Source organism: Mauremys mutica, chromosome 3, assembly GCF_020497125.1.
Source record: "Mauremys mutica isolate MM-2020 ecotype Southern chromosome 3, ASM2049712v1, whole genome shotgun sequence".
Taxonomy (NCBI): Eukaryota; Metazoa; Chordata; order Testudines; family Geoemydidae; genus Mauremys; species Mauremys mutica.
Window position 1 is genome coordinate 60,433,248 of NC_059074.1, and position 18,704 is coordinate 60,451,951.

General features: G+C 41.7%; 1 protein-coding gene across 9 annotated transcripts in view; it reads left to right on the plus strand.

The window, feature by feature from the left end:
• The window catches only part of SENP6 (SUMO specific peptidase 6), a 187,038-nt gene that overhangs the window by 25,575 nt on the left and 142,759 nt on the right, over positions 1-18,704 (plus strand). For 8 of the 9 annotated variants that reach the window (XM_045010858.1, XM_045010854.1, XM_045010861.1 and 5 more), the window contains one exon: positions 16,862-16,955. In XM_045010858.1, the coding sequence (XP_044866793.1) occupies positions 16,862-16,955 (94 nt within the window). Of the gene's footprint in view, positions 1-4,687; positions 4,707-16,861; positions 16,956-18,704 lie in introns of those variants that run through there. The other variant, XM_045010860.1, reaches the window with a different exon arrangement.

Sequence of the window (18,704 nt, forward strand, 5' to 3'; positions counted from 1 at the left end):
CGGAGTGAGAGAGTCCCAGAGCTCATGCTGCAGCTCGAGCCTGAATGTCTAACATTAAACCACAATTAAACAGCCCTTAGCCCAAGTCAGCTGGCATGGGCCAGCTGTGGGGTTTTTAAATGCAGTGTAGCCGTACCCTTGGTGACTGCAGCTGAGCTAATAAGAGACATTAATACTTCTAGGATACTGTAAAGGCTGGCTTCAAACATTTAGACTGAGATTTTAAAATCTTTCTCTCCACATCTTGCATATCACACAGATCTTTGAGAGTGATAGTTACTATTTTAGAATTAATTTGATCTGTTTTATGTGATTTTTGTTTTGTTCATTTCAATTTCTCTTGATTGGTTTCTGCCTTATAGTCAGATCAAGGAATTTACTGAATTGTCTACATATGAAGCTGCCTGAATAGGAGCAGGAAGGCCTTTAGTGGTCTCTTTTCCTGTTTTAATTTGATCTGAAAATATTTTGTTTAATGATAAACCAATTATTTGTTATGATTTGTGTCCTGTTTACCCACAGGACACAAACTTACTTGCCAGTGACAAGTCAGAAGACAGCATGTGAGAGAGTGATTTCTTTATCCATAATAGTGTGAGATTCTTGTTTTCTTCCCTTTTTTATAGTAGGGTATAGAAAGTAACAGCTCACTATATATTCTCCCCCCCCCATATGGTAAGATATAGTGTTCTACATTTTTGTTGATATCCCAGCACCTGGATTTAATTTAACAGCAAACTAGTGAGGTTTGGTAAATATTCTCTGCAACAGATTGCAAATAATATAAATCTCTCTGGCATGGAAGGAGATATTTTTACCTTGCTACACCAATGCTTATGGCATAAATTTTTGTATTTATTGTTCAGTCTGCCTACATGGGAAGTGGGAAGTGCCAGATAGCAGGATCCATTCTCTCGGAACTAGAGCCTAATACAAAATAGAATATAGAATGGTTAGTGGGTACTTGATTACTATAGAAAGAGTGTGTGAGAATAAGTAACTCTTTTTAGAAGATTTTTGGAGCATGGCTATTGTAAGTTAAAAGAAAATTTAGTGTATTGATTAAACCAATTGTTGGTTGAAGCAATTTTTGTTCTAGATGAGATGTCAAAAATGGTACTCTGTTTCTGTGATGCATAAGAATATTTCATTGTTAAATTGAATTAACTATACATGAAAATTGAATTAGTGCATTTTATGGTAAAACTACGAATGTTGGAGTCTTATAATTAAATTGCACTGCAGTAACTAGTGACATGCCAATACTTGGGGGGGCGGGGGGAGGGGGAGAAAGGGAGTGGGGAATGAAATACAGCTTTTGAACACTGTACCAAGAATATTGTGGGGTGGGGATGATATCTAATGACATAACTGTATTTGCCTGGAAAAGATGTTTCAAGATTCATAACTGCTATTTCTGTTGTTAATATGGTAGTTCTAAATGCTATGTCGGTCTGTCTTATCCATTTTAGGGTTAATTTAGCAAAACATAAATATCCTGCTCTAAGGCAGGGTCAGGCAGAAAAGATATGCAAGAGCATCAGCAACCATAATGGGGCTTATTGTGCAACTGCATTTATAATTTGTGGCATATTTCTAATGAAAAAACCAACTCGTCACTGAAATTCCAGAAGTGGCAGGCACTGTGGGCTCTCTTTCATCACATCTTGGTAACAGGTGATGTCCAGGTCTCTCCGGAGGCAGTTGAGGGACATTTTGCTATTAGGAATAGATTTCTAAGCCCTTACTGTCCAAACTGTTATGACTGTATGGCATTGGTTCTCAACCTGCAGGTTGCTTGCAGCCCAGTTAGCACACAGCTGTGGGCCAGTTGTGTGCTAAAAAAATTCAAAGATTGCCACGCTGATTGGCTTATTCCTGGGTCCCAGCAAGGGTGGAGCCACGGCCGCCTGAGTGGGAGATGGCACCACGGAGCCCTCCTCGTGCACTCTCTTTCAGCAGAGAAGGCAAAGTAGCCCCTTATGGTGAAGGAGGAGTTCAGCTGGTAGTCAGCCAGCAGCATGCTGCTTTCTCCCTCCCCATGCTGCAAGGATACACTGAGAGTGCTGCTGTCAGGGGGACTGCTGCCTCCTCGTGTCTGGGCATCTATGCCAGAGGTGTCCGGAGAAATGGGTGGGGGGGTACGTGTCTCCTCCCCCCTTCCTCCATCCCCCCACCACAGGTATGTGTCACCTCTGGGGGCAGAGGGAAATGAGCGTGCTCCAGGCTGCAGCGTGCCCTGGGCTGCCTGCAGCAGACATCGCCTGCCTGTCCCCTGCTAACCGTGTCTAGACCTGGAGCTCACAGCCAGAGTCATTACAAGGCAACTTGCATCAACCTAGCTTTGTTCTGTAGACCAGGCCTAATTATTTCTCATGCTGCCAAGTCAGTGGTGTAGCTTGTACAAGGGCTTTCATTTAGATACAAAATATTTGCAAATACACATTTCAGAAGAAGCTTTTGTCATCTTAAGAATTGGAGACCCAAGAAAAGTTGAAAACATTTCCAACTATGCATGGTTTTCTTTCCTGCATCACATTTTTAGAGGAATTATAAAATTAACTTCAACTAGGATATTTCTAGAATTCATTTGTGATATTTTGTTTAATATTTTCTTTTTGTTTGTTAATCATGATTTATTTTATTACGATTATTTTGCTTAGTTTTGATCATGGTATCCCTGAAGTTATGTAAAAATACCCATGTGATTAAACACCGAGAGCCACACACCTGTTGCCGGCACAAAGGCCTGAGGCGACAGCAACAGTGGTTCGTTGCCCGGAGTGCCTCGCTCCAATTAGACACACCAGGGTGGAGAAGCAAAAAAAGTTTATTTGAGATCTCAAAGCACGTGCTCGGAGACACAGACACGTCTCAAATCAAGCACACCCCATACAAGCAGCTCTTTGTCTTTATACATGATTTTAGCTAAGCATGTCTATTACCCCCAATGCCCAGCTCCCCCCTTCCCCCCCCCCCTTCTCCCTCCTTTTTAGTTCCCATACAGCAAATACATTATAACGTAGTAATTACTCTAAACAGGTTAGATCATACTTGGCAAAAAACATATTATCTCGTTAGTAACTTTTCTTGACTGGTCATTCTGTTTCACTCCCTTCAGCCAGGTGCAAGCAGGCTGTATAATTGCCTCCTGGTACTGATAACTAGTTGCCACACATTCCATTCTTTCCATCTGGCCTGTGGGGTTAATTAAAGTCTAAACATGGAGGCGGTTTGGACAAGCAGAGGCCTGATACAGGGAGCCTTCATTGGCACTGTCATTTTCCACCCTTCTGTTAACACTGGGCCATGCCTGGTGCCACCAACACACCTGAGCTGTGAGTAAGAGAAGCAGTTAGTAAGAGTTGGCCTACTATTTATTGCTTCTCTACACAATACATATATTTTTAGTAATTTTTAAAATAAAATTATTTGGCATCCTGTTTAAAATTACCACTTTCAACCCCACACTGTCCTGCAGTAGGATCCTCTTTCCCCAGTTGCTTGGTTCTCAACTGGGTAGAGAGTTTGAGGAAGCTTGTGTTGTCTTAGCTTTTCTAAACGTCATCTACCAGAAGCTTTTGCAATAACGTAGGAGGATAAATTTGGTGTGTGGTGCAGACAGGGTCATTTGGGCCCCTGTATTTTCCCTGTTTGACTACTTTCTCTGCTTTTTCTGAATCTACCATGCGTTAATCTTCAGGATATGCTAAAAAGCATCTCTCTAAGGACTCGGGAGAGCAAGGAAGGGAGTTGGTGGTTGCTTGGAAGGAGTTATCTCTCCTTTTTGTTTGAGAAAACTGCTGCCTTTTGCTTCTTTAAAAGTTGTTTTGAACTTTTCCAGGGATGTCAAAGTTTCTATTTTATATATATATTTTAAAAGAAAATCTAAATTATAAATACTAGCAAATTAAAACTCTTAGCAGCTGTTTTCTTACCATGGGTTAGCACAAGTAGGTCAATGTCTCTGAAGCCTCAGGTCATCAGGTTCATGTGGGGTTTGACACAATACAAAGCCCCCTGTGATTTAGGGGATTAATGTGGTTATGAACTGAGTTCCTGTGAGCTTCCTGCCCTAATATTGGTCTACCTTATTCCAGTTTTTACCAAAATAAGGTAGTACTGTGGACTTCACCCAAAATTCCTATTCAGGATTATGGGGGAGAGAAGCTTATTAAGGTTATCATCCTACCAATGTTTTCTCCGTGCTTGTGTGTTCAAGCTCATGAAGTATGTTATATGTTAAAAGTTTCTTGAACTTAAAGCTGACTAAAAGCACTTAAAAGCTCCATGTTTCTAGTTTCTTTTGCCAATAATTTTCTGGGTGATGCTTTAACAAAGAGGATGTTTTCTAAATTAGTTGCATTTCTTGTTGCTTTGACCTTGTTAGCCAGAAATTAGGACACTCTTCACTAAAGTGCTTACCCAGGTTTTCCCCCCAAACACTTCTCCACTTCTCTTAATTGGGGCTCTTAACTTAGGGTGGGCTGGCCCGTCCTGAGGTATAAACTAAAACCTAAGAGAGGCTTTAATTTGGGCTGTTAACCCATCTACTTTGCCGTGGTGATTCAGGCTGTCACTCAAATGCTGACAATCCTCTAGTGTCCTCCTATAATTCACTGGGGAAAAAAATCCATAGAGCTCCTTGGCATACTGCAGAACAAAGAACCATGGAATATGTACCCAGAAATCCTACCAGCACATGGGTAAGTGAAGCACCAGTAGGACACAGTAACTTGGGTATGGTTTTGCAGTATGTCTGGGCTAAAGTGGGTGTTCAGATTTAGGTGCTGGTCACCTGGGTTAATTCTGCAGTGAAGATACCTCCTCGGTGATGTTTCCTTAACACAGATCTGTAAAGCAGCAAAGTTGTCTCCCCATTTAGGATCTAGTCAGCAGTGCTCTGTAAATATTTTCTCTTCACCCTCCTGTCTCCCTTCCACCCCTTAAAGTTTTTCTTTTGGAATATGTCTTATTTTTCAGCTAGCAAAATTTCTACACGCCTTTCCCCCTCCTGACTTCTGCACACTTAAACATCCAACAGTAGACAACATGAAGAGGTATTTTGCTTCTCTTTTAATTAACAGAATTTAATCCTCCCGGTTCTGTTCCTGCCTATATCACTGACTTTCTTGAGGAAGCTACTTAACTGCTATTTATCTTGAGTTTCCTTATGTTAAAGAAGGGATAACACCTTCCTATACGCACATTGCAAAGCTTGCATGAAAGTTACTTTTTTTTAATGTATTTTTACACATAAGCATGTAAGAAAAATTTATAGTATTGGTGGTACTCTATTTACTTCAACCTGACATTCCGAGCTATTGTATCAAACTCTGGGAAACTATGGTGCACTTTCAGTTGCTGCTTTTGCAGGTACTTAGGCTAGGTTCTGTTTTGTACCTAACTGTCTTTCTGCAGTCTCTAAAAATAGATATGCAGTTTGATTATTACTATTACCATGTATGTAATTGCACAAGCTTGGCTCTTTTGATGATGGCTGTGATGGATCCTGCAGTTCATAAGTGGGTCTGCAATCAGCAGTCTGCAATTCAGATGCAAAAATTCACTGTACATCTCCTCCTATTACAAAGGCAACATTTGCTTAGTGTCTAAAACTTTTACATTTCCTCTGGTTCTCATAATTTCAGACCTGATATGATTAACATCACCTGCTGATTGTTGCTCCCAAAATCGATACTAAAGTTGGTGGTCACATAGCATCTTGTTTAAAATGACTTCTTAAACTGCTTCTCTGTACACCGTTTTCACACTCTTCCATTTTAAGAATAAATTGTAAGAGAAGAAAAGGAAAAGCCACAGGTTCTCCTATGAAACCCATAAACTTTCTGCTTGGACTACTTAAGCATACCAGTCAAATGATGATGGTCTTATAGGAGCAGGGAATTGCATAGCGCCGGATCACTAGACATACAGATGTAACTCTTTTTTTTTCTGTCTGTGCTTAGATCCTGATTTATAAAAAATATTTGTTTTTGAAGAATAGTTATGCAAAAGAATTTCAGCCAAGGGGTGGTTTTCAAACTGTTCACTTATTTACTATTCATAGTGAGCGGTTGGCACATAAGCAACATAATGTTGCCTCTTTCTGACTGGTATGGCTAGTCAAAGTTTGGGTACTGTAAGTTCTAGTTGGGGGTAGAAATTGATGGAGTCTGATGTTTTCTATGATGCTATCATGTTTATTTACAAGCACGTACAAAGTTCTGCTTCTCTGAATGCAGGGAGGAAACAAAGGCAAAAGGAAGCGGTTTTTGTCTTTTTTTTTTTTTTTTAACAGGCCAAACTTTTTTCCCCCTCTTCCTGTCAGCTGGCACCTTACCTAAAACCTCTTTTTAGGCTTCTCTGTTTCACACTGTGCTTAGACTTCTTGGGTTTTTTTCAGGTCGTCTCTGGTGCACTCTAGTTGTGTGTTCCAGCCACTGACCCCTTATCCAAAACAATACTCAGCAAAAACCTCTCTGCCCACACACTCCAGACTCCTGGGTGGGGTCACATAACCCTTTAGTTTTAGTCGGAGGCTTGTGTTAAATTATTTTTTACACTTAAGTTTAATTGAAGGGTGTATTCACACAAATAAATGTAAATGAGATTTTAATTCACCCATAACGAGGTTTCACCCAGCTCCTAACAATGTTGTTGTTTCTATTCCCTGACTTAGAAGACTGACACCTTATAAAATAGGAGACTAAGGGAAAATGTACTTTGAATGCATATATTTGGATGAATAATTTCTAATATTTATCAGTATTTTTAAAAATCACCTGGTGGCCATCCATATACTTATTTGTAGGCTATTATCCACTATTAACAGCATGCCTGATTTGTTTTGTTCCTGAAAATATTAACAAGTCACTTTGGATTGGGGTCCGCAGTAAAATATTAGTTAAGTTAAGCTACCCTTAAATGTGCTGATTAAATAAAGTCTGTCAAAACATATATTTTGCATTTAAAGCTAACTGGTTTAGTAAACAAAGGAAGTATTAACTGTAGTTAGTGAATTTACTCATTTAATTATTTACTTTTGGTCACTATGGTCTGGATTTTTAAATGTAGTGGGATTTTAAAGTACCAAACTCCTAATGAAAACAGGAGTTAGGCAGATTGGGTAATCCTACCAGTCACTGTTGTGACGCTTCCCAGGGGTACCCAGAGTTTTGAGGCACCTCACTACCATCTGCCCTTAGAATGAGGAAGTCTTGTCTGTGCCTCCTGTGGGTCAGTCTCCGAACATTACTGGCCATGGCCACCACAAGCACTCCCCCTAGGCCTCGCAGTCATTCTACAGGTTAGCAACAGTGCATTCCAAACCCTCAAGCCCTCTGAGCATCTCCTTGGAGTATCAAGCCCCTGGTCCACTGGAAACTTGTGGTATTTGTAGATTCGCTGCTTCACCCCAGCTTACTGTTTCCATATCAGATAACTGCTCCACTTTAAACATATCTAAGTGCTGTGTGTGATTGTTAAATAAACAAATTTTATTTCACAAAGCATAGAGACTGAAGTAGTAACAAATAGAAAGTATTGGAAAGAAATGTTTACATAAACTCCAAATGCATGCTAGAGCCTACATTTAATTAACAAGATGCTCTCATGTCAAGTATTGCTCGCTCAAAATCCTTGCATTGCTTTCTAGGTAGTAAATTAGCGAACTAAACTATGTTGAGTATCAGATAAGATCATGGAAGGCTGCATTCCCTCTACCCAAAACATTAAAATTGGAGCAATAAGAAATTTAAAGGGAAAGACTTATTCTTTTCTACCTTCATGTTGTCTACAACATTGAAGTTGATAAACTTCAGTGCTCCACTGAGCTTTCACTTCCATCTTCAACAAGTACCCAAAAGGAATCCATTCCCCAACTGATAACTGCAGTGTTAAGGCAGAATAACCTACCAAATGCATGAAATATGTGACAATCAGATGCATTGATCTTTGGATATACAGTGAATCCCCACTATAACGCGATGTTTGGGGTCCAAAAAACTTCGATTGCGCTAAATGCAGGGTCGTGGTATAGTGGGGTTTGTCAGTGGTCCCCAACACTGTGCATTGATGTGCACCCCCAATGCCCAGCAGGGGAGAGGAGCCGCGGCTCCCCGCCTGCTGGGGACAGAGAGCACCAGCACCCGCAGCCCCGGAGTTCTCTGTCCCTGCCATGGTGTTGGGGATCATTGGTACAGTACCATACTCTATTATACCTTAAAGGGGAGCCAACCTGTGATTGCGTTATGTGCGATTTCGCGTTATGGCGGGGCGCGTTATTGCGAGGTTTAACTGTAATTGATATAAAAGCATATGAGGTTACTGTAAAAATGATGTAGAATTAATTTTTTTTAATTCCTCTAGATTTCCATCCACTCCATGTCAGTCTTGACAGTGGGGAATTCCCCGATTGCATGGCAACTGGGGGCAGAGCAGATCCTTGCTTTCAGCTTGAGTTTAAGACTGCTCCTCAGGAAGAACTCTCCAAAATTCTGTCTCCAAATGGCACACATGACAGACTTCATGTCTCTCTTGGTAGCAGAATTTTCCCAGAATTTTTAACTGAAGGTCTGTTTCTTCATTGGCTTTAAGGTTTTTCTTAAAATTGCTAAACTAAAAAGAATTGTGGTTTTCTGAAGAGGGTTTGAAGGACAGCCCCTCCCCCCCTCAGAAATGACAGGCTGCAGGAACTTGTCTCCCCTCTAGCCTGTGGGCAAGGTCCATGCCAAGAGTTGATCAGACTGCTTTGAAACGTAGCTCCCAACTGATGTGTGGACACGGCGCAAGCTGCATGGAATCTCCCTTAACTGAGACCAGTCTAGAATCAGTGGCATGGAACTGAAGAGAAGTTTTGTTTTTGTTTTCCTCCAGCCCCCATAGCTCCTCCATAGACTTGGGAATCCCTATTTTCATGGCTTATAGAGCGAGCAGGAACAGTTCACTGGAGCCTCCTGAATTTCAGGGGAAGGCAAGGCAAGGCCCCCCCCCCACACCTCCCTCACCACTACAACCTGGAGGAAGAAATCCGTGCTAATAGCCAGCAGATGGGTAAGGTCTGTGATGAGATGGTGAGAAGGCTTCAGAGGATCTGCTCTTCCTACAGGCTGTTTTAACTCTGTCCTCTGTTCCTGCAAACTTTGATACCAAGCATCCTCTCCAGTGGCTCTGGCTTATTCCTTGTTCTATGTGGTCAGCCTCTGCTTAGCCCAGATAAAGTAAAAGGGATTGAATTGATTCAGATCTCTTTTCTCCTAGTCTCCATGGGTCCCATAGGACATCATAATGTGGCTATGATTTTCCTTAGGGAGACATGCAGGATACATGTCTGTAGATTGTCCTTTTAATCTCCCTGTTAATGCTATTTCCACCTCACAGCGCCACCCCCATTTCTCATGTTGGTGAATGATATTGCTCACAATCAGCTCTTAAAAGGCAGCATAAAATCTTAAAACTCAAGAAAGAGTCTCCCTTCTAGATTCTCGAAAGTAAATAAGTGTCTAAAGCTGGGGCTTTGATGGAGATAATTTACTCTGATCTAAGGTTTCCAGAGTAAGAGACTACAGCCAGTAATGTCAAGGCTGAGGCTGCTGTATCCAAGTTTAGTCTGAGTGATGATTTTATCCTCCTGCCTGTGTTTGGCAGGAGTTCTCCCTCAGGGCTTGGCTACACTTGCAAGTTGCAGCGCTGGTAGAGGCTTTCCAGCGCTGCAATTAGTAACCGTCCACACCTGCAAGGCACATCCAGCGCTGCAACTCCCTGGCTGCAGCGCTGGCTGTACACCTGGTCAGGTTGGGGTGTAGCGATTGCAGCGCTGGTGATCCAGCGCTGCTCATCAAGTGTGGACACACACCAGCGCTTTTATTGGCCTCCGGGGAATAAGGAGATATCCCAGAATGCTTTTAACTAAATTACTCTTTGTTTTGTTATGCAGCCTCTCTTTGTTTTGTTGTGAACTCCGATCGGAGCTCCGTTGAACTGCTTATCTAAAAAACAAACACTGATCACAGCAAACAGGAGCTATCTGTACCTGGCTGTGAACGATCAAATGAGAGGCAAGCAGTTTGCTTGACAGAGAAACAGCGTTGGATGCAGGCTGTTTGCAATTAAGACTAAGGGTTCGCGAACATTTTGTGATTTTTCAATCCAGGGAAGCTAACACACAGTGTTGGCTCCAAAAATCCACTCTCTATATCTTCCCCGCTCCCTGTCACAGTCCACCACCCTCCACCCCCCTCTTTTGAAAAGTACGTTGTTGCCACTTGAATGCTGGGATAGCTGCCCATAATGCAGCACTCCCAACAGCGCTGTAAATGCTGCAAATGTGGCCACACACCAGCGCTGGTAGCTGTGAGTGTGGCCACACACCAGCGCTGGCCCTGCACAGCTGCACGACCAGGAGCCTACTTTAAACTAGGTTTTCTTATCATTTTTTCCAGGACCGATATTTCACCTGACTCTGTTTTGCTGTGTGTGTTCAAAACTTCCAAAGACACGTCCTGAAAAGGTCCACTCAAAGAAAGTTGGAATTGTAGGCTAACATCTGATATCCTTCCAGATATGTTGATCTCTTTGATGAGCACAGAGACAAAATAGTCACTAAAGCTTTAGACAAAAGAATAAGGCCTCACCCACACCTAAAATTTAGGTCAACCTAGCTGATTTGCAGAGGGGTGTGAAAAAGTCACACCCCTAAAAGACATTTAAGATGGCATAAGCCCTGGTATTGACACCACTATGTTGACTGAAGAATTCTTTGTTAATCTAGCTACCGCCTCTCAAGGGGGTGGATTTTCTACAGTGATAGAAAAACCCATTTAATTGCTATAGCAAGTATCTACATTAGAGGTTAGCTGCAGTTGTGCCACTGTAGCATTTGTGATTGTAGACATAGCCTAAGTCACTCCCTCCTTTCAATGAGGACCTGGTGAGAGAATCTTCAAACTCCCTTGTCTTAGCAGGCGTTCTTGTTGAATGTTCCAACTCTCAGGAAAGATAGCAATAGCTTATTGCTATCTTTCCTGAGAGTTGGAAGACCACGACTGGGATTCTCTAGAGAAAACTATCCAAATTCAAAAGCATCTCTTGAGTTGTAAATTTCTGCAGTCTGAGCAGATCCCCTGCCCCGTTCCCGCATATGATACTTCAGGGTGGGCCCTCATCTGGGTGTGAACTACCTCAGAAAATGAGTGCTTGAGATTCAGGAAAGGCTCCACAGTAGAACTCACTTACCCTGGGGATTAAGCATGGAAACAAATCTGGCACAATATATAATTTACCTTCTTGCTTGATGTAAAATAGCTTCAGCACTTTGCAGAATCTGGCATTTGCCACCTCTGACTGAAGTGGGGCTACTAATGCTTAAGATTAGACATGTTCTTAAATACTCTGAATTGGGACCCCTGTTCTCCTTTCAGAGGAGAGGCAATCTGGACTTTTATTCTCCATTCTGGGAGATACTGCAAAATGTTCTTGCATGATAGAAATTCTTCTCAGGGAAATGACTTACAATATAGTTCTAAAATCCTTATATTGGTGAGTACTAATCTGGTCCTTCCAAACTTTCTTTATATTCTTTCCACTAACATATCTTGCCTATCACACTTCTTTTTTTTTCTCCAGACTTTTTATTTTTCTTTCTATAATCACAGCTCTATTAATTGGCTAAGATATATTATGCACACAATTGTAATTGTGTGTAACTTTTTAAATATTATGACCGTTTTGGTGTGGGTGTCTGTGTATAATCAAGTGCTCATATAAAAGATAATGCAATAAAAACATACATTTAAAAACTAACTAAAATTGTTGTGCCCCTAATTTGTCAGTATCCTCATTTTTTCAAAACTAAATATTGTCTAGTTCAGGGGTCTCAAACTCAAATGACCCCGAGGGCCGCATGAGGACTAGTGCATTGGCCCGAGGGCCGCATCACTGACACGCCCCCTTGCTGCCCCAGGCCCCACCCCCCAAACACCCCTTCCATGAGCTCCTGGAAAGTGCTAAGCGCCACCAACAGCTTTTTCAATGCACTCTTCCAATCCTTGAAATATGTCACGTCCCGTTGTGATACCCTTCAGTGGCATTAAGTCTAGCAATTCTTCAGTTATATTCAAATTACAGTCCATACCTCTAATGAACACTGCACACTGTGCGGTATCTGATACATCTGTACTCTCATCAAGAGCAATTGAAAATACTTCAAAGTCTTTTGCCATTTGAATCAATTGTTTTTGCACATTATCAGCTAAATCCGTTATCCTGCAGGCAACTGTATTTGCAGACAAGCTTATGCCTTCAAAAACTTTCTTCCTATCAGGACATAAAATTTCACTGGCCTTCATAAGACATTCTTTTATGAATAAGCCTTCTGTAAAAGGTCGCGATGATTTAGCTATCATTTCGCTTATCACAAAACTTGCTCTTACTGAATCTTCGCTAGACTTGTTAATCCCTGAAAATAAATTTCTTTGCTTGGCAAATGCTGCTTTAAGTTGCTGAACTTTTTCCTCTCGGATTTTTCCGGTGAATGCATCATATTTTTCACTGTGCATCGTGTCATAGTGCCGACGCACGTTATACTCCTTGGGAACAGCAATCGTTTGCTGACAAATAAGGCATTGAATTTTATCTTTTACCTCTGTGAAAAAATATAAATTCTCCCATTTGTCTTGGAAAACTCTTTTCTTCCATGAGTGTTCTTTTTTTTGACGAAGTCATTTCCAAGCAGTTTTAATAAATATATATACTCAGTAATGCACCTCACTCAAAGGACAAAACACGCACTTAGATTTACTGCCTAAGGCTCTGGGAGGGAGTTTGGGTGGGGGAGGGGGTCTGGAGTGCAGGCTCTGTGCTCGGTGCAGGCTCCAGGCTGCGGCAGGGGGTGGGGGTGCAGGCTTTGGGACGGAGTTTGGGGATAGGAGGGGGTGCAGGGGTGAGGGCTGAGGGTGAGGGGTTTGAGGCATTGGAGAGGCTCGGGGCATTGGAGAGTCTCAGGACTAGGGGAAGGGCAGCCTGCCCTGGCCCTAGTGCAGGGGGGCGCTAGGACCCTGCGGCAGCAGGTGATGCCGGAAGCCGGCATAGCGGAGGAGGAGTGGAGTCAGCGTGAGCTCCCGGGCAGGCTACCGGGCGGTGAGGGGGCAGCAAGTGGGGGCTGGTAGACACTGGGGGGAGGCGTGTGGGGGCGGCAGGTGGGGCCAGGGGAGAGACCCGGCCCCAAACATTGGGGAGCAGTGCGCGGGGAGCTTAGGCACAGAAAATAACTCGGGGAGGGGGGCGGGGGTGAGGGGAGTTTGGCGGCGACAGGAAGTAACTGGGGGAGCTCCGCGGGCCGCAGGGAAGAGCTCCGAGGGCCGCATGCGGCCCGCGGGCCGCATGTTTGAGACCCCTGGTCTAGTTAAAACTGGCTTCTAAAGTTGTCAATTTTTAAAAGAATTGGTTTGTATTGTAGCCATTTTCTATTAAACATTTTTAAAGCAAAATTTATTGGCACATGTCCTGAGTTCTTAAAATGTTGTGTACTGTAGCTTCAATCTTAAAGCTATAGGTACTGAAATTTAATTATTTCCACACAAATTACTTGATGGAATCCCAGCTGAAGTGCTGAAACACTGTGGTTCTATACTCAACAAAGCTTTGCTAGACCTATTTTATTTTCTGCTGGGAAAATGAGATTTTACCCCTGGGTTTCAAAGATGCCAAAATCGTTACAATCTACCAGTGCATAGGGTATAGACACGACTGTGGCAATTATCATGGCATTTTGCTCCTCTCTATCGCTGGTAAGACCCTTGGTGAGCTGTTGCTGAAAAGGCTTCAGATTATTGCATCTGATGTACTTCCTGAATCCCAGTATTGTTTTCATTCATCATGCAGCACTGCCGATATATTTACCTTATGCCAGTTACAGGAGAAAGCTGCTGAACAACAAATGCCCCTCTAGTTGCCTTTGTTGATTGTAGTAAGGCGTTCGACTCTGTCAGATGTTTGCTCTTTGGTGCCTTCTTGCAAAGTTTGGCTGCCCAGACAAACTAATCAACCTATCTGCTGCGTCCATGACAACATGCAGGCCCATGTACCAGTTGGTACCAACTCATCTGATCCCTTTCCTGTAACCCCTGGGGTTAAACAGGGCGGTGTGCTTGCCCTCTACATTATTTACTTTGCTCTTGTCTAGAGTGCTAGAAGTCATCGCACGTACTACCACTGTAGGTGTTGCTCTAACAACATGTTTTGATGGTAGACTTCTAAACCTCCACTGATTCAAGGTCAAAAGCAAATCCCAGCAAAGTTAAGAAAAGTACCTATTGTATGTCGGCAACTCAACGTTTGTTGCCCTTTTCGAGAGTGATCTGCAATGTTTTGCTAAATTTCTTTGCCCATGCTTTATCTATTTGCCTCTGTATTAATGTGAAGAAAACAAGTCCTGTACCAACCATCTTCTGACCACTTCCATCACCGCCAGAAATAAAATTGAACAGCTGCCAATTAAACAATATCAAGTCCTTCAGCTACCTAGGTAGCACAGTTACTGATGACATCAACATTGAAAAAGAACTTTCAGTATGCTTAATCAACTGCCTCTGTTTTTGGTTGTCTACCGAAAGACTATGGACAAGACGAGGGGTGCAGAGAGGTGCAAAGTGTCCACAAAATACCAAGTTTACAGAGCTGTTGGGCTGCTTTGTTTTATATAGTAATTAGAGACCTGTGCCCTTTATCATCTTATTAAAAAACTTAACTGTTTGCAATGATGCCACCTATGCCGCAAGATGGGAATCACATTGTCTGACAAAATCACCAACAGTGAAGTACTACAGCTGGCAGCCATGCTAAGCATGGAAGCTATGCTAGCACGGAGGCAAATGACCTGGGCTGGCCATGTTATACGTATGGGTAACAATTGACTGCCTAAGGGGTTCTGTATAGTGAATTTGAAAATGGAAATCCAACCTTCCTACTGCTTAACTCCGCTACAAAGATTGCATCAAGCAGCTTGTACAGTCTGCTGGTCTGGATTTAATGACGTGGGAGGATATGGACCATGACAGGCAAGCTTGGCATTCCATTACAAAGGAAGTAAAATGAGCATATTGTCAAGCCACCTTGTGCAACAGTAGGAGGGAACATAGACAACAACTTGCCCTGGCACATCTCCTAAACTAGAGGTGGGTAAGTTGGTGTCTAACTATGACCAGAAGACTGGATCCCGCCCCTTAGGGCCTTGGATCCAGCCTGCGGCGCCGCCAGCACCCTGTCCCTGTGGCTTCCGGGTGGGAGGCAGAGGGCTCCATGCATTGCCCTTGCCTCCAGGCACTGCCCCCCCACAGCTCCCATTGGCTGGGAATGGGGAATCACGGTCAATAGGAGCTTCAGGGGAGGTACCTGGAGGCACAGCAAGGGCAGCGCAGGCGGAGCCCTCAGTCCCTCTTCTCCCAGGGGCCGCAGAGCTTCCTGGAGTGGAGCGGGGCTGGGGGCAGGACAGGCATGCAGGGAGCCTGCCCTGGCCCCGGTGTGCACTGCAGCCATCCCGGAGCCCCCTGCCGCAGTCTTCACCCCTGCCCTGAGCCCCCTGCCGCAGTCTTCACCCCTCCTGCATCCCAACCCCGTTCTCTGAGCCCCCAATACACCCTGCAACACTTCTTTGCCCTGAGCCCCTTCCTGCACACTGTCCCCTCCCGCACACCAACCCCCGCCCCAGCCCTGCATACAATTTCTCCAGATGTGGCCCTCGGCCCAAAAAGTTTGCCCACTCCCGTACTAAACCCTACATGTGGAAAATGATTTCCAGTCATAGTCCTACTTGAATATGAATGTCATTACATTACAGTCTCTGTGGGGCATTGATGCTACTTTCTTGGGGGTATCACTGAGAGGGTTGTGGTGGGAAAACTGAATCACCTATTCAGTTGAATGCCCCTGCAGTTTGCTCTTGCATATCAATCAGACAAGAATTAGCTCAACCTTCTTTTTGTATGACTGTTGTCTTTATGTAAAACTGTCTTGCTCACTGTCATGACATTATTGGTTGGTCAGTGGAATATTTGGGTGAAAAACGTCCAGAGGTGACGACTCTTCTGAAACATTGAAATTGTGTTCCCTTAGAACGAGAGGATCTAAAAATGTAAGTTCATTTCAGAATGCAATAGGTTTCTGCCTATGTTGTAGAAAACTTGGTTTTGCAGTACACACTTAAATTATATCCTTGTTTCTAGTTCTTCAGGAGAGTTAAGGGTTCATTCTCATTAGAGGTTATCATCAACTACTAGGCTGATGATTGTATACAGTTCGACTGTTTGCATCTAGGTTTTATTTACCAGATTATTTAAATAAAGCAATGGTTGGTTTGAAAAGTTTAACTGGAAAAATAAATGGAGTGTATTTGAGCCTGGTTGAGGTATAGACTGACAAAGAGTAAAAATGCAGAGAGACTGATCTACGCTTGGTATACAATGTGTATACAAGGAGTAAACTTTACAAGCGTGAATGTTGTCAAACGGCTGATTAGTTAACGGTATGCAGTTGTCTTTTTCTGCTTCAGTTAGCAGTCTTTTAATAATAATGTGTGGTGTCAAATGTGTGCAGCTACTTACAGAAACACAATGCTTTTTCACTTTGAATCTTATGTTCCAGTGTTAATTTAATCAACATGCTAAAAGACTTGAGTATATAGTTGTGCACATTCTAAAAATAAGCCTGTGCTGCAGTCACTAACCTTATTTTGTCAAATGATACTTGAATGATTATATTAACTAAATATCTGGGATATAGTATTGTGTTGTTTTATCCTTCTAGGTTGAATTGATTAGTGACCTGGCTAGAAACCAAGACTTATCTTAACTTGTTCTCATTTCAGCTTTGAATAGATCACAATCCAAGAGAGATGGAGGTTATAAAAATAATTGGAGCTTTGATCATGGAGAAGAAAGTGAAGGAGATGCAGAGAAAGAGTAAGGATATTTTTATCTAGGTTATTGAAAATAAAAGTGCTTAATTATAAAAACCTATGTTTTATAAATTATTAAACTGTGGTATATAATGTGTGTAGAAAATTAGATCCTTAACTTTCTCTTCAATAATTTAATACTAATTTAAGAAAAATCTATTTTGAAAGAACTTGTCATTCTTAATTATTCCTAGACAAAAAAAAAATGTTCAAATAGAGTTAAGATATAAATCAGTAATTTAGGTAAAATAATTGGCAGAGATGTTGTAATTATCCCCAAAATAAACAATACGAATTCAGGAAATTCAGAGTTGATGGTTAAATTTAAATGAAATCCAAACATGTTAAGGTAAAGACACACAGAGTTAGGATAACCAAACAATCCTAGCTCTGCCCTATAGTGCCTTTCTGCAATAACCATATAATTATGATTAAAGCGCTTTAGTGTTTGTAGTTTCAAGTTAGATTAAACTGGCTTTAAAAAAAAAAAAAAAGACTGGATTCTCCCTTCAACTCCATGTTGTTAAACACAGGAGAGGTTGTCTTTGTTCCCTAACTGTACACTTCCATACCTTACATGTTTGGTTTGTAATACTTTGTGAGAAAGATGGGATAATTATTTAAAAAAAAAAAACATTTTACTCTAAATTACTGATATGTTTTCTCAAACTTAATGTCGCTTTCTGTCTGGGAAACTTCTTGTTTTCCAAAAATTATTACAAGGTTCATACATGAACAGTAAATGAGAAATCAGAGAGAGTGATCTCATGATATTTCTAATTATTTTTGTGAAGAAAAAGAAATAAAAATACTAAGAATCTTTGACCCACCTACTTCCTACATTCCGTATCTTAACTTCCCTGATCTTGAGCTCAGAATAAAATCTAAATTTTAGGGCTGTCAATCGCAAAACAAATTAAAAAATAGTTGTGATTAATTGCTGTTTTAGTCACACTGTAAAGAATAGAATACCAATTAAAATTTATTATAAATATTTTTGTATGTTTTTCTACATTTTCAAATATATTGATTTCAATTACAACACAGACTATTAAGTGTAAAGTGCTCACTTTATATTTTTATTACAAATATTTGCACTGTAAAAAAGATAAAATAAATGGTATTTTTCAGTTCACATCATACAACTCCATTCAGTCATACTTCTTGTTCAGCCAATCGCCAAGACAAACAAGTTTGTTTACATTTACGGGAGATAATGCCTGCTTCTTTTAAAAGTGAGAACAGGCGTTCACATGGCACTGTTGTAACCGGCATTGCAAGGTATTTACATGCCAGATATGCTAAACATTGGTATGCCATTTCATGCTTCAACTTGTAGGCTTTAAAGCAGGGGTAGGCAACCTATGGCACATAGGTGGCACCTGAGCTGATTTTCAGTGGCACTTGCACTGCCTGGGTCCTGGCCACCGGTCCGGGGGGCTCTGCATTTTAATTTAATGTTAAAACTTCTTAAACATTTTAAAAACCTTAGTTACTTTACATACAATAGTTTAGTTATATATTATAGACTTATAGAAAGAGACCTTCTAAAAATGTTTAAATGTATTACGGGCACGCGAAACCTTAAATTAGAGTGAATAAATGAAGACTTGGCACACCACTTCTGAAAGGTTGCCGACCCCTGCTTTAAAGTTTTAACACTGTTTCATTTTTCAGTGCAGTTGTGTAAAAAATAAAAACTATTATATTTGTAAGTTGTACTTTCATGATAGAGATTGCGATACAGTACTTG